Source organism: Sebastes fasciatus, chromosome 3 (assembly GCF_043250625.1).
Source record: "Sebastes fasciatus isolate fSebFas1 chromosome 3, fSebFas1.pri, whole genome shotgun sequence".
Classification (NCBI taxonomy): domain Eukaryota; kingdom Metazoa; phylum Chordata; class Actinopteri; order Perciformes; family Sebastidae; genus Sebastes; species Sebastes fasciatus.
The window spans coordinates 17,578,385-17,595,267 of record NC_133797.1 but is presented as its reverse complement, the minus strand read 5'-3'; the positions used below and the strand labels follow the sequence as shown (position 1 = coordinate 17,595,267).

Below are 16,883 nucleotides of genomic sequence, written 5' to 3'. Positions count from 1 at the left end.
AGCAACCCCCTCATTCTCTGGGGAAAATGGCAAGACATTGCGACTCCACTGAGTATTTCCACAATCAGCTGGGCAACTGGTGAAAAGGACAGTCCAGACCCTAGAGTTGGTGCTATGCAGGTGAGTCCTGCTATACGGTATCTAGTCGGCACAGCATCACAAGGGAGGTACTATCTGCCTTTTTCCATTTACAGCATGTCTTCAACTTTTGCCCAATTAAAAATGCACTTAACCTTGCAGGTGGTACGCCCACACAATATCAATACAATTCATAGGTGAAGAACTTGCAGGCACACACCATACCATACTGGTTTGAGACGAGTTAGATGATTTCACTAGACTGTGATCCGTTGCCCTTTTAGTGCAGTACCTTAATGAAGGCATGAAGCTGCTCCAGCTGGGAGTAGGCTTGGCCTAGCTGTCTCTGAAGCCTGTCCAAGGCAAGGGAGCTCTGCTGGGTCAACCCCTCCATTTGCTCAATGGCTGTCTGCTCCAGTGCAGCCAAAGCCTGCTCACCGGCTCCCACACGAGCCTGCAAGGCATGCATGCGCTGCTCCTGTAAAGACAAATAGCAGGCAGAACTGGTCAGCTGAAGGCAAACAATCTTTAGAAAGTAGAGAGTCTGTATAGGGACATAGAGACATTTGCGGCAATTGTAGAATTTTAAATTTTCAGACTTTGCCGACTCCGATTGGTAGTGTCTAATTTGGGGACATTGAGGATGAATGGGGTGAAAGTAACACATATAGGGCTTTTCCATTGGCACCTTGTGCCATCTTGCCGACCGCGGCCAGCCCGTGACGAACCACCTCTTCCCTTCAAACAAGTGTGTGTTGCAAGACTCAACTCATGTCTGTGCAGGAGACCAGAGAGAAAGACATTGTGTGTTCAGCTCTCAGAACGTTTGTAGCTTCTAACTGAAACACTGTGGTTTGAAAAACAAATATTTCCTGATTTTGATGCTTCTTCATAATAAAAGCTTTTAAAGATGCTAAATGAGAGATTTGGAGCACTTCTAGTGCCTTCGCACGGCTTCCAACATGGCAATGGCTGAGCCGGTGGCTTGCAGGGGGGGGAACTGGAGGGTGGACGCTACGCTTTCGCAACGCGCTGTCGGTCGGAACGGTGTTATCAGCTGTAACCGACGTATGAGCGCAGTGCAGAGCGGCGGGTATGAGCTAGCCAGTGGGGCACGCTCACATGTACTAACAAGCACTAAAAGCATGCGCTGCTGGCCTAGTGATGTCAACAACACATGGAGAAGCTCGGATTACAACACACACAGAGGGAGAGAGACTTCATTCTCTGCTCAGTTAGACATTACTCAACTACTGTATATCTTTACATAGTAAATAGTTGTTTGCTGGTATATTAATGCTCTGGATATTGTATAAGCAACTTTAAATAGGTAAATAATGGGGGACTTTTATTGTGAAGAATTTATAGGAAATTAAATGCGTTTATTATCGAAGTAGAGGAGCTTTGCTCGAGGCTATTTTTCAATAAAAACAAACAAAAAGTAGGCCTACAAGGAACAAATTGAATGGGGGGACTTTTATAAATATATATAAATAATATAGGAAATTAAATGTGTTTATGTGTTCCACCATTTTACAGCCGCTCCTTTGACCACTAGTCACAGCCATGGTACACATACACACATCTTCAAGCGGGTAGCCCTGTTGTAATGGAGATGTAAATCCCTGCTGTGCTGGGCTGACGCCCCGAGTCAAAACGAGTCAAGCCAGGCCAGCACTTGTGTATGGAAAAGGGACTATAGGCCGCACAATTTTCGACAAGATTGTTTCATTTTTCAAATGCTATCAGAATAATTTTAAAGTTGATATTTTAATAAAAAAATCTAAGGTGCCTATGAAAAGTTTTTATCTCATTTTATTTTACTTTTTTGACATTTGAGTCTTTTTATAATGATCAGTGTCAAAATGCTCATTTAATCCTCTATGATTAAAAGTTGTACAACTGTGAAATGTTCTATATTCCCTGAAGAGGACTGAAAATTTACATCTGCAGTGTAAAGATTCATGGATGGAAGTTACTTTCTCCCAATCCTGAAATCCTTTGTTTGTTTTTTTTCTACTAATTACGCACTGCTAAACTGTGATCTGATATGATGACAGTTTTTCCCCAGTAATTACAGTGTACCATGGCAATGCACAGGGACAAGAGTTAATTATGCAGGTAACTTGCCTCTCACTGCCCAAAGTGCTGTGGCACGAAACAAATTATTCAAAACAAAAATACCAATTTCTAAAACATTTTCCATGTGATACAATTCTAGCGGGAACAGGCAGCGTGGCCGTTTCCTACCTTTTTCTCCAGGTCCTCCTTCAGTTTTTTACAGGAGGCCTCATACTGGCTTTTCTCTGTGGCTGCAACATTCAGTCTCCTCTTTAGAGAATCAACGAGGGCTTTCCTGTTGGTGGCCTCCTCTGATAAAGTCTTCACCTGTAGACAGTTAGAGCAAAGCAGTGAGCAATGGGATGAGGGCACTGCGGTTTTGTTGTGATGGAGGTACTCAAGTCACATATAGTAACATGTTTCCTTCAAATCAACGAAGTATCTATTCTATAATAGGGGTGTAAGAAAATATTGAGAATTTTGTGATACTGTATTGATTCTTAAAAACAGTGTATTGATTTTGAATTAATAGTTTACATGCAAAGATGAACTTAATCAATACTTTATTTCATTCGCAAAGATATGTGCCCTCTAAAAGTAGTACTATGATGTTATAGGAACTGTGATAAATACAAATACAGATCCCTCTGTTCAAATTGCATAAATAAGTAAACTTTTTTTTCTCGGAATTTATGCATATCGCCTTGCTTACAGTATCGCATAATATCCCAATATACTGAATCGTAACCCCTGTATCCTGATATGTATCGCCAGATTCTTACCAATACACAGCCCTATTTTATAACTTAATATAATAGTTATTTTCCTTTCTTAGTCATCCAGGAGACATAATACCGAGGATTTAAAAAAATGCTAAGTATCACAATACCTCATTTTCTTTGTCATTCTACCAAGGAGCATCAAACTGCATATTGTATACCTTCTTCTCCAGCTCCTCCACCTGTCCACAGTAACTTTTCTCCATCTCCTGCAGGAACTTCAGTCTCGTCTTAAAGTCCTCCACCAGCTGCCTTTTCATGCTCACATCTCGCTCCGCGTGGCTCGCCCTGAAAATATAAAAAACAAAACACACAAATATTCACATTCATGCACTCACATACAGTATCTACATAGCAGAGAAGAAACACACTGAGACAGACACACACACACACACACAAAGCTGGCAGGCACAGTGTCCCCATGCAGTGCATCAGGCATGACAGCTCATTATGACAACTAAATACACTGGCATGCTGTTTGGGTAAGTGGAGGGGGGGTGAAATAAGGATGCATATATAATTCCAACTGGCATATATTAGAACAAGTGCTCTGGCGGGGAATGCCGCACTAAGCGTGACTGGGGAGTCCTCTTTGACAAACGGCATTTGGAATCAGCAGTGACACTACTTGAAAGACTGTAATCAAGTATTTAAATGTTTATTATTTTCGGCTCAGCATTACACCAGTCACATATAAAAACACGTCAGCGGGGGGACTTGGTTCGGAAAGACTGATTATGAAGGGAATACGATCTAAAAAATATTGTTTGTTTGTGTGCTGTACTGAGCTGATAATACTTCCCTAAAGAGAGACAAGGTCTCTGTATTGTAAGCAATTCATGTCTTAACTGTTGCAAACATGCACCATGTGTCACTTCCTATTTTGATAACGTGCCGTATTGACATGTTTAATATTCCAGCATCCATGAGGCCTTGTTTTAAATGGGCTCACTATGTTAGTATGTTTTATTCTGTTTTCATAAAAGGCAAATACGAGGCATTTTTCATGGTTGTCTATACCTCGGGGAATTAGAACAAATAGAATAAAGATCATAAGGATGCAGTTAATTAAAAGAGTTTTTTGCCGTTTTTTTTTTTTTAATTTCAAAGATGTAGTAGATCTCTTAGCTCCCACACGCATCACGGCTTGTGTGTTTTGAATAAACAGATGACGAAACGCTAGAGCAAATGCTTTCGTGTAAGTAAATGTCCCTGTCTCCCTAGGTGGACGAATGCCTGAGGGCAGACTGGCTAAATAAATGTGAGCTTGTCCTATTGGAGTGACATTAAATTAAATGAGAGGAGTCTAGCCTGGGGTCTTTGGGGGGGAAGTAGCGCTGGCTGGTTACCCCATGGATTTGGCCATTAATGAGAAAACCCATATTGAACCTTTCAGATGACTGTCTGGTGTTGACTTAAAGACAGAGAGCAGCAATAAGAGCCCCAGCGAGCTCCCTCTGCCCCAATGCTAATGGCAATTAGATCGACAACATTTATTTTAGATGTTCTCTTCTTCTGCACCCCAAAAAGAATAGAGGATAAAAAAGAATGGAGGATATATGGTGCTTCTGCTGGAACGTGTGATCTCTATTTATGAGTGTTAGTGCAAAGAGAGAAAGAGCCTCCAACTATATCCCAATCACTCGCGCGTTTGTTCCCTTTGTTCTGCGCTCGTTGGCGATATTGTTCATCAAACATGCGTGTATTGTAATGATAACAGTCAGTGGTCTGAAGTGTGTGTGTGTGCGCGAGAGAGATCGCACATTTCTGTGTATGTTGTTAAGAATGAAGTGCGGGTGGACGTTTCATGTGGCTGATAGACAACAGGGCTAAAGATGAAAGAAGCAGCTTCATAAATAAGGCAGGGCCATAGTGCCGGATATTGACTGAGGACATGCCGGTATACTTTGAAATTCATTTCTTTTCCCCCCCCTTCTCTTCTTTAAGGCGAAGCAGCCTTGCTCCCTGTGTGTGTGCAGAGATGTATATTTCAGAGACGTCTAGACATGTCTTTCATTCTGAGAAGGGGTCCCTCCATGGAGGCAAATGGAGAGGTAGGCGAGAAGAGATGGCGAGTTACATATATGTGTGTGTGACAAGAGGCAGAGGAGACGCTGAGGCTGTCGTGGAAACTCAGCTGAGGGATGTTCACTCTGTCTGGCTGTGATCCGCTGTGCTTTGGTCACACACACAAACACATACTGGCTGTGATTGTACACATGCCCTGGATGCATTATTGAGAGTGGCAGGCAGAGGACACAGCATACGAGACAAAGAGAACGAGAGGGAGGAAAGCCAAGTTGTTCTTTGTACCTTTCTCTCTGTTCAAAGATGAGATCCAAATGCGGAATGATGATGTATGCCTTTCACAACGCTGTTTAAATCTCGACAGTTTCCCTGAGTGAATTGTTTATAGCTATACATCCTGACTATGTAATGCGGCGAGCGCTACAGTAGGTGAACCGTGTAACTCATTAGGGCTTGTGGCCCACAGGCCAGAGTGATGCTGTGTGGGTTTTAGTGTCATGGGCCAAAATGGTCCCTCCTGCGGCACACAAACAATCAATACGCTGCTTTGATCAGCACTCCGCGTGAGCTACCCACATAAGCAACACCACACTACGTGACACACAAGACACCCACATGCACGCATGTGCATACACACTAATTCCTTCAGTCATTTTTATTCACTCGCTCATGAGAACATTATGCATAATTTCACAAAATGATTCACGCAGACTGAGGAGAAGCATGGCTGAGTGGAGTGCAGCAGACGGAGAGCTGCCACATGGTGGAATCAAACACTACAGATGGGAGCTGCGGAGAATGTGCGAACATGCAGACAGAGACACGGAGAGACAAAGACGGAGAGAGGGATGCAGAAAGAAAGAAAGAAAGAAAAAAGAAAAAGTAAGAGCTGTGCTGCAGAAGAAAGAAACACAAAGAGAAATACTAATGACGAAAAAAAGGTGTGAAACTAACTTGTCCTGCAGCTGGCGGAGCTTGTCCTCCTTCTCCTGGAGTTGGCCTCGCAGGGCTTTGTTAGCTGCCACCTGCCTTGTGACCTCCGCACTTGCACTCTGGGGGGAGGGCACACAGTGTGTGTGTTTGTTAATGTGTTTGAGTGTGTGTGATAGGGGGTGGGGGGGAGGTTTTCACGACACGGCTGATGACAGGTCAGGCACAGCATGCCTCCTCATTATAGTTACAGCGGGAGGGTGGAAGGTGCTAAAAGAGGTTAAGAGGAAAACAGTATTTTTCAAAGTGGATGAGATAAGGGGAGTAACAGGAGAAATAACAATGTACAGACCTATACTACGGAATGTGTTTTAATGGGGACTATACTTTATAAATATATATAAAAAAGACTAATATGTTTAACAGCATAAAAATCCAGCAGCAAAATTACTCTTTTTTATCTCTACTATGCATTGTGACATATTAAGACGTATGGCTCATGATGACAGCTTGACTTGTGATCATTCGTCTGATGGATATTTGAACGTGCATGTTCACTTTGGTTTAAAGGGCCCCGTGTCTCTCGTGGGAACTGCACCAACACATGCTTTTGACAGTGCGTGCACCCCCACAGTGCATCCCTCGCCTTTCCCTTTTGCTGTCACCCGACATGACTTCCTCGGCTGTGTGTAACGACAGCAGCAATCTGCTCGGTGACACTGATGAGCCGGCTGCGGAGAGGGTGATAATGCTGCGGTACCACTCACACCTCATTCCCTATGATGTAGGGCACGTCTCTACTGTTATTCCCCATTTCTCATCTTTCTGACAGGTGCTTCGTAATAAGATCAAATGATAAGAAATGCTAATTCATGTCGAAATCACATGCAATTTCAGGTGATGTTGAGTGTAAATTGAAAGGCTTGAGAATTTGTTTTTTTATGCTATATGATTTGAATGTAAAACCTTGACAGAGTTTGTTTCAGAGTTTTCTAAACTCCTCAAGGACAGCGGGCTGTTCAAACCAGTGAGGTGTTAAAGTGACTCAGATATATCGATGTTTGATAAAATACAAGGGAAATGTTTATTTTCTGACTAAAAAACATAAGTGCATGTGCATTCTAACATTGATAGACGGTTTGATACTGCATAATAAGTAGCAAAAAAGGCAAAAAAAACAATTCAAACTGAAATGTGCAAAATGTATAAACTATATTTTCTTACTTTTGTCCATAAACTTGCCTGTACAGATGAAAATTAATGTACGATTTTCTGTGCCAAACGGCAATAACACATTTTTTGCCTTGTTATTCATGGTATTATCCACTCAAGCTTTATAGTGCACAAAATTGGAAATGAACACAATCCTTAATACCATCATCCTATTAAGAGCTTTATGTCATAAGGCATGCACACTAAGACAAAGCATGAGGGCCACTCATTAACCCCAGAGTTCTACTCGTACTGTAACTTAGAACCACTAACCTTAAGTTTGGCTTGAAGTTGTTTGACCTCAGCCTCCAGGGCCGGGGGGGCCGGATTAGCCGGGGCGGGCATGGTCCTGCCCTGGCAGCAGCACTCTGCGTTTACTGGTGCTGCTGCTGCTGCTGCTGCTGGTACAGTTTGCTGGGGTAATGTGATCTGCCTCCACTGCTCCAGCTCCATCTCCAGAACCTTTTTCTGCTGCTCCTTACCAGCCAGGTCAGAGGTCAGCTTCTGCAGACCGACAGACAGAATTGGTGGTCTAGGCTACTGCTAATGATACTTCAACTAAAAACAAAAGTTTTGTCTACTGTTATTAAACCAAAGAAACCTAATTTTCTGTTTTAGCGAGTTACAGTAAAAAGTAATGGGAGGCATGATATACTGATAGATAATTTAACGTTCACTTAAAGGCACAGTGTGTAACATTTCGGGGGATCTATTGGAAAAAATGTAATATAATATTCATAACGTTGTTTTCATTAGTGTATAATCACCTGAAACTAAGAATTGTTGTGTCTTAATTAGTTTAGAATGAGCCCTTTATATCTAGATAGGGAGCGGGTCCTCTTCACGGAGTCCGCCATGTTGCTCCGCCATGTTTCTAAAGTAGCTCAGAACAAACAAACCAAACGCTGGCTCTAGAGAGAGCCTTTCACGTTTTTATGTTGCCTGAAGGGAGCCGCAGTTCTTCAACACACTTGTGAAACTGCGGTAAACTGGTAACGCCAGCCGCCGTCTGATTTTCGTTGCTCCTAAAGTAGTGTTATTATGGTAAGGATGGCCTCTGAGCGAGGCGAACGGCGTTACCATGGTTTTGCACTCGGCAACTCACGTTACCACAGTCTTGTAAAGGAAGGAGTGAGCGGAGGGGTACTCAGTTGGTTGCAATCTGCAACCACACCACTAGATGTCACCAGATCCTACACACTGTACCTTTAAAGAAGTTTGAGCCAAACCAAAACACAGCTTCTCTGCTTCATGATGCAAATATGCATTACTGTTACAGAGAAAAAAAAACCTTTGACTTAATTTTGAATTCACATTACATGAATATGACCGACACAGAGACAAAGTAAACACAATATGTTGGAGATACTGTATGCGTTAGCCACAGGAGGGCTGCGGGCTCTGCTTTAATATCTAGTCTGTGATAAATCTCCTTTTTTATGCTAATTAGGAGACAGATGATGCCGTTGGCCGGTCAATAGGGCCTAATTCTCACTGTGATTGGCATGCATAATAAAGCCATCCTGCAGAATCAGAGAGCACTTTGGGACATAGGGAGTTTAGCATTTGGTGCGAGGTTGGGTTTAGAGTGATGAACGATAACGGCACTAGCTGATCATGTACAATGTACAGTGTATCAATGATTCTAAACATAAGCATCTGAGGTGAACACTATTAACCACATGTGAGCAGTGGAGCTAAAAAAATCTCTTTGCCTGCTTATTGAGAAAATATGGGGCAGAAACACGTTTGTTTGGTTCAATACTGCCACAATTAGCTGACCTGGTATCATTTCAAACATCAAAAATGCTTAATGGCACAAATAGGAGACATGATACATGATGCTGCACACACGGGGTAAACGCTGGAACACACACAGAGGCACGCGCACACCCCCAAGTGAAACCGCAGATTCCCAGGGGTTTGCTCTCTGCTCTGCATACATGGAGGTTATTGATATCTGGTTGCTGGCTGACACCTTTTAATAGAATCCCTCTTGTTTTAGGTTTCCTCTGCTCTGTTGAAGACGCACATGCCATTTCCCCGGGGATGGAGGGAGAGAGAGAGAAGTAGGAGTGATAGAGAGAAAGGAGTGGAGAATGGAAAGTGGGGCTGCAGTGGCAGTGGTGCACGAATTAAGAGTGGCATTGATGACACTTCCTGTAAGACAGGCTTTGATTTCACAGGCCATTTTCAGCCCTGGTGAGAGATGACACTGACATGGACTGGTGGTCCATTAGGCTGGAAGAGAGGACACCTCTCTCTCTTTCTCTCTCCCATCTGTGTAGTGGTCTCACTGGTGCAGCATCAGTGACAATCATTAGCAGGATAAATAAGGAAACAGAGGCTGCTGAAATAGCCACAAATGCAAAAATCAACAAATCACAAATCAACCCAGGGAAACATTAGTGTAATCTCTTACTCACTCTCTATTCATCCTGTTGGGCCGGACTTTTTATGTGATTTGTAGTGCATCTATCATTAAAATTTAAATAATGTCTGGAGCTTTTTAAATCCAGTCGGATGTGTCTGTTGCACCCCCTAATCCTGTGATAATCCCAGCCCCTTACATGTTAGAGGAGGGCAGGACACTCCACACGTAAAGAGATAAGGCGAGGCGATGTCACAGTACACTGCAAAGTGAAGTAAACTGGGGAAGTAATGACTGAGTGAGGTAGATAATCCGAGCAACCCAATGATCCTGTATTTGGATGATACGCATGACGAGCACATTTCGTCAAAAGCTAGAACACCTGTCACCTGAGTCTGAGTGTTTTAAGCTTCTTATGTCACCTTAACGGCGCATTTCCACCAGATCTGGTGACAGAGGGCTTTCCGTTCATTTTCCATGGAAAGAGGGGAAGCAGACGTCCAGTGCATGGTGGGAGCGTTGCAGCGAGTTGGAGAGGATATTTTTGCATTAAGTTAAAAAAATCTCAACTTCAGCCCGTCCAGTACGAAGCGCCTGGCTCACGATATTGGATCAAGCTGCCAAACTAGGCGATGTAGTTCTAAAATGAAACGAGATTCAGCAGTGGTATAGCCTATTTCTCGCCTCAAATGTTTTCAGAAATAGATTTTGGTGGATTGTTTAGACAGAATAACATAAAGTTTATGAGCAGGCCGCCATGTTGTTTCCTGTTTGAAACGGCGAGCAGAGAACCAGGGACCAATCAGGTGCATTCCACAATAGGGTACGTCATCGCTTGAGCAGCCAGTTGACTGGAGCAGCTCGTCCCCTAGCGTCCTCGCCGGATCTGGTGAACATGTAGTGTTAGAGATAATTCCAGTTTATTACAACTTCCGATTTATGAAGTCGTATTTTTGTAGTTTTTGGCCATTATTTCTATCAGTGATAATAACATTTAGATGTAGGAATCGTTGCTATATTCCTAGATCTCAAAGTTAATCATTGAGATCTAGGAATATGGCAACATCACTAAATGTCAGAAAGAGCAAGAAACACGGCTGGTCAGATGATCAGACAGGTTTTAAAGAGTCACATCAAAGTTAGACAAACTAATTTGAAAGAGAAAACGAAGGTGAACGTTGTAAACATCAATCACAGTTCACAGACTGACTTTCTTTTCAACTTTGACCTGCAGTACTACAGACCTACAGACGATATGAATATTTCAGTTCACGATTATCCTGATCAAAATAATCGCGATTCACGATATTATCCCGATAATCATCAAAATATGCTAAAAACATTTTTTTAAGAAACAAATATTTGATTGTATCACAGGTAGGACACAAATCTTTTTTTAGTGAATATATTTTTTTGTGAAATAAAAACAAGCAATTTTAAATAAGGTAATCATAAGGTCTCCCTGCATAAATAAAGGAAAGAAATAGCAACATTGTCTGAGTCGGTTATTTCTTCCATTGTAATTCCTGTATTTTTAATCTTTTCTCCTTTTTTTTTTACTTCTCTACCATAATAGCCAGCTAGAAAGCTTTTTCAAGTCACTGGTAACGATTTTCATGATTATTCCGATAATGTAAACTCACCACGATCAACATATCGAGTTCAGTTTTTTTATCGCTTTTACCTCCAAATAAAGTGGTTTCGATAATCTGGCTAAAACTGTTGGTTTGTTTACAACCAGTATGATTGTCTGACTGCTTGTATTATTTGCCACATTGGACCTTGCTTTGCAGTGACATTGCCATGTTCCCAGATCTCTGCAATGTCATCACATCCGACCAAAGTTGTAATAAACAGGAATCCTCCTTTAAGATTAATATGTTGGAAAGAAAGGGAAGCTTCCACACATTTCTGCATTGCAGGTCTGAGAGTTTGGGTTACATTGTGTTGCTGATAAAGACATCTGTCAGGATACCGTGGTGCTGATGACTCAGTGAAAGTTTCACCGTGATGTTGAACACATGTTACCCTTAGGCTGGGACATGGAGAGCTGAGTGCAGCATCACAAAGCACAACACTAATCTCCACGGCAGCTCTATTCCTCTCTCATGTTATAGATTTGAGAGTAGCATTTAAATAGCAGCTATTAAATGCAGTTATTAAGATGGTTAGAAACTTAAAATCCAAAGACCACAGAGGGAAGATGAATAAAAAAGGAGCACATGGGAAAGCAGGTAAGAAATGAAGGAATAAGGAAATAAGACTTAATGATGGAAGGAGGTAAGGAAGGAGGCAACAAGGGAAGGACAGCATGGCTGAAACATCAGGGAGACACAGCAGCAACACAAACAAGTTTCTGAGAAACTGCCATGCTACTTCTCACATGATGGCCCCTGTGGAGGCTGTCCTAAGCCAATTACAAGCAGAGAGTTTTAGTTGGAAAGTTGGCGAGGACCGGCTGGAACAAGCCCAAAGTCCATCACCTCTTGCCCTTTCCAGAGAGGGCAACGAGACATGGCTTTGGCCAGTCAGTCGGCTCCAACTTTCTCTGGTGGAGTGGCATTAATACTGCAGGAGGAAAGAGGAAACAAACAGGAAGACAACAATTCCCTCTCTGTCCACTCACTCACGCAACAGTGTGTGTTCATGTGTATGTGTGTGTGCGTAGCAGTACACGTGTGGCTCTACTGCTGTGTCTGAGTCTAAGGTCTTGTTGGGCCTCAGCAATCAGATGCCTGGGTGGGAGCACAAGGGCCACTTCCTAGGTAGCAACACTATGAGGGGCTGGACTCTGACCTGTGTGTGTACAAGTCCAATATACTGCATCTGTACTATTCTACTCAATAAATATACAGACATACAGACACATGTGCCTAATCAGTGGGCCCTCGCTGGCTGCTGCTATGTCTGAATTCACCAAAAGAAGTCTCCTGCCTGTCCGATTAACGACTGTATCTGTCCAGGTGTGTGTATGTGTGTATACATATGTTGGTGTGAAGGAGGCCCTGGCAGGCGAGGTACTGTTTAGGGCCAAAGTGCTTGGTGTTTTATTTATAGTCTATACCAAGTCTAAGAGTTTCCTACCTGGAGGCAGGTACTAAATAACTAAATGGGTGTGTGGCAGTGCTGGACCCTGTGAAAAAAAAGAGTCACCGTGTGTGTGTCTGCGCACACAGGTGCACGTAATTGGAGGAACTGCTAGTGACACAGATTGTTGTGGAGAACTGGCTTGTTGAAACATTCAGCGAGACGAGACAACAGCAGCAGAGAGAAAAAAAGAAAAAGAGAGAAAGAGAGAGGGAGATTCTCCTCCTCGCTTCTGCTCCGTGGTGCTGACCTCCACAGGCGAGGGTAGGCCTGTCAGCCACACTTATTAAGCATGATAAGGGCAAAGGACCTGCTACTGCTGCACCCTCAGCCCTCAGCAAACACAAAAGAACCACAAAAAAAGGAAAGACAAAGACAGTAAAAATAAGAAACTTCCCAACACTTATAACTGGCTTTCCCCTTTTTACTCATTTCCCCTGTTTTTTCCTCCCAAGTTACCTGCGTGAGCTTGTGGCTGCTGCAGAGTTTCTCAGAGAGGGAGTTGAGCTGTGCCGTGATCTCCTCATTGGCCCTTCGCAGCTCTCTGGCTGAAAGCACAGCGTCTTTCCTGGCACTTCGCAGTATGTCAATGTGACGCTGTAGGGACTCTACGCGCTGCTGCAGAGAAGAGGAGGAGCAGCGCTGGGTCTTCATTAGCATCCTCTTCCTCCTCCGCCTCCTTTCCTCTCCTCCAGTCCCTCGGTCCCAGGGCTCATGCTGTTCATCGTCTAACAGGAGGAAGTACACGCAGGCACCTCAGAGTTGACAAGTGCACAGAACAAATCCCTATTTAGAAGCCACTGGTGGGAGTTAACAGGCTTATGTAAAAAGTGTCTTTGTGTATGCACGAGTGAAGCTGTGATATATTTAACAACTTGAATGATTAATATTTTCCATTTATAACCATTTCAGGAGTGTCAAGTTCTGAAAAACCAAAAAACAACGCTTGTTAACTTCTTAGATATTTGTTTCCGATCGACATACATCGAGTGTTCTTCCTGCTTCAATTAATAGTTGATTAGATTTTTGTAGTTTTGCATGGGTGTGAAAAAGGAAAACTTATGCTACCTCGGGCCAGAACATCGGGGTGTTTTCTGCTGGGTTTTGCTGCCGGCGCCGCCGTGTTTGAGATCAGTGAACACCTGTAGGACTGGAGGAAACAGAAAAGTCAGAGATGAAAAGCAGCTGTTAAACGTAACACAACCGGTTGACATGTTGTGCTTCCTGAGACGCAGCTCATAATGACACCGTGATCACAGGGTGTGCTCAGTTTAACGCGACAAGACAAATCACCCTGCGCTTTAATAATTCACCTGAGCGCGTTCAACCGACTTCGACGTGCACGCTTCTCAGCGCGGATATTACTTCTGACAGATGCTTGCAAATACCGCCTTTGTTCAATCACTGTCTGAAGGCCGTGATTCACTCTTACAGTATGACGTGTGTGTGTAGTCATTTGCACTCATAAGTGTGTATATGCGTGTGTGTATGTGTGACACCTCCCAGCTGCACCATCGTTTGTAGTGACATCAAAGAAGGCACCACCACCACCAGCCCCTCCTCCTTCTCTGCCTGTTTCCTTTGTATATGGGGTCAGGTAGGATTTGATCAGTGCCAGGTTTGATCACACGGTGCCTCGCAGAGAGGAGAGGAGGGGGATGAACCCTTTGGTTTGTGACATAGCACGTCGTGAGGGGCCGGTGCTGTCACAGAGATGAGCCCGGGAGGAGCTGATGGGCACATTTAGCGGATCTGGAGCGGGGAAACTTAAGGGGATCTGAGAGTAAGGGTCCTGACAGCTCCCTGGCTACATGTACAACAACAACCCTCTCTCCGTCTCCACCTTCTACCTAGCTCCCCTCCTCTGGAAAACGAGAAAGAGAGGAGAGGCAGAATATCTTTAAAGGTCCCCATCGTTCCTCTCTTCATCTCTCTTCTTGACGGACATATCTCTCTGGGGTTTGGAGCTGCCATGTCCTGCTGTGAAGTGGTTTGATATGGACAAGAGCAATGGTCCAGGCCTATCGATTTTAATGGTGTGGAGAGGAGACAACCACATAGGCAAGATGTTGTGAATGCAAGAGCAACGGGAGTGGAGATGGTTACAGGAACACTAATCACATAACTTATATTACCTTAACTGGAAAAAATGAGCAATTCACATATGTTTATAAGATGGCAACTGTAAAGTTGGATAAAAAGCAATAGAAAATGAATTAAAACACTCTGCACCATCAATTTGTAACAAAAATTCTTTTGGCATTGTCGTAAAGAGTACATTACATTAATGACTGTGTAGGCACAATAAAACATAACACATACTTTGTTTTCAACGTTACTGGGGTGACGATTACCTGGTTCTATGACTATGGTAATGTAGCTGTAGATCAGTGGGGACAGAGGAACATTCTGACTTAAAGCTGAAGTAGGCGAGATTGAACCAAATATGATTTAAAAAACGGTCGCTATATCGTGACAGTAGTACATGAAACAGGTAACCTGAAAAAAATGATGTACCTCCGGTGCTCCTAACGGCATCTGCAAGATTTCACATACCAGAGGAAAACAAGCAGTAAGAGCTGATCTGAGGTCTGCTGTCCAGCTGCCGTCTATGAGAGCCGGCTGTCAATCACTCGCTAACTCCGAGCAAACGGTCAAACTGGGCCGCGCTGATCAAATATGAATCAATATTATGTTACATTAATGCCTATTTCTCGCCTCAAATGTTTTCAGAATCATCTTGTAGTGCACGGTTTAGCTGTAAAATGAGAAAGTTTGTGACGTCGCCGCCATTGTGAAATCTTGTGAAGGAATGCCAAGTTCAGGTCATATGACCGGAGCCACAGCCAATAGGAACGCTCTGTCAATGAAATGACCTGTGATTGGTCAAAGTCTCCCGTCAGGGGCTAGATATTCTAAAGCCTGAAAACGTGAGGAGGAGCAGAAGTCTAGTTATCTCTCAGAACACTTGAATTACAATATGCTGAAAGGTTATTATAGACTTTTTGCCCAATGATGCCAAAAATATACTGCCTACTGCCCCTTTAAAGCTAGAGTTGGTAATCTTCTTCAGAAACATTTTTGTTATATTTGTTGAAATTCTCATTACATCCAGAAAATAATCAATAAATCAAATGCTCTGACAAACAAAAAGAAAAATCTGGAATGTGTGGCTATCGCAGGACTGTAATAAACCCCTTCAATCATTTTATTCGACCCGAATGAAATGATTGGATGGCCTACCTGCCTGTCTACCTGCCTACCTGTCTGCCTGCACGCACTCAGCCAGTGTACTCATTGAGCGTTACCGGCATCTTCCACAAGCTGCTAGCTTCACAGCTGTGAGTACTAACAATAGTCATGTTCGTTGTTTACATTCATAATGATAATTTTGGGGGAGTGGCTTTGGAGGGAGGCCTGAACGGACGGATTGTCAGTGTTGCCGACTTGGCGCCTTTCTCTCTAGATTTAGGGTCTTTTGGAGTTAGTGCTGCTAGCTACTTTCATTGGAAAAGAGTTGGCAACACTGAGCTTGGTTTTTCAGTTGGAAATTGTTTTAAATCTAGCATACTCTTGCTAATTTATTAAGATTATCAACCCTAGCTTTAAATTAAATAAAATTCTGCTTACAATTTTGTTTGGTACAGAACCTCTGCAAGTCCTACCTGGCGCCCTACCTCGCAGTGAGTGAAGCGCAAATCTCTTATCACGTGAAGGCAGTTTAAAATGTAACTCCTGCATGGGAATATAAGCACTACCCCAACGTTAACATCTGAAATGAAGAAGTAGAAGTTTATTATTTATTCCTTTTTTAACCAACCTTTCTGTTAGCGTATCGTCTGTCGGCCGCTGTCCGTGAGGTCACACTGTTGAGACTGTCCTCGTAGTCTTCACCACTGTCACTGTAGAGAAAAGTCAGGAGGGTTATTTCAGGCCAGAAATTGAACCCACAACCCCGTCTCTGAAAGTACCACCACTGGACAAAAATCCAATTTACCTTTTATGGTTGATTTAGTTGACATCAGGCAAAAATATGTGCATTTCGCCCCCCCCCCCCTCCGCCTTCCAACAGAAAATCAATGTCCCATCCAATTTCTGAGCTGGAAGTGTAAATGTGGGTGTATATTAAGTGAAAAGCTGCAGTGTCTGGTGCTGATGGTGAATGCATCAACATGTATGAGAGCGGCCGTGGCCTTCATTAGCCCTCTGTGTGTGACAGACGTGTGTGAGAGGCACGGCTGAGCGGAGCCAAGCAAAGTTGCATCTGATGGACACACGGTAAGGGCTTCCTGGGACACACACACACACCCACACACACACCCACACACACACACACA

At 43.3% G+C, this 16,883-nt stretch overlaps 1 protein-coding gene across 3 annotated transcripts in view; it reads right to left on the bottom strand.

The window, feature by feature from the left end:
- Nucleotides 1-16,883, bottom strand: part of cntln (centlein, centrosomal protein) — a 110,388-nt gene that overhangs the window by 27,705 nt on the left and 65,800 nt on the right. For all 3 annotated transcript variants that reach the window (XM_074629344.1, XM_074629343.1, XM_074629345.1), the window contains exons 17-24: nucleotides 16,367-16,448; nucleotides 13,615-13,696; nucleotides 13,006-13,274; nucleotides 7,362-7,592; nucleotides 5,901-5,998; nucleotides 3,080-3,206; nucleotides 2,329-2,466; nucleotides 371-556 (exon numbers count right to left, since the gene is read on the bottom strand). In XM_074629344.1, coding sequence (XP_074485445.1) covers nucleotides 371-556; nucleotides 2,329-2,466; nucleotides 3,080-3,206; nucleotides 5,901-5,998; nucleotides 7,362-7,592; nucleotides 13,006-13,274; nucleotides 13,615-13,696; nucleotides 16,367-16,448 — 1,213 coding nt within the window. The remainder of the gene's footprint in view (nucleotides 1-370; nucleotides 557-2,328; nucleotides 2,467-3,079; nucleotides 3,207-5,900; nucleotides 5,999-7,361; nucleotides 7,593-13,005; nucleotides 13,275-13,614; nucleotides 13,697-16,366; nucleotides 16,449-16,883) is intronic.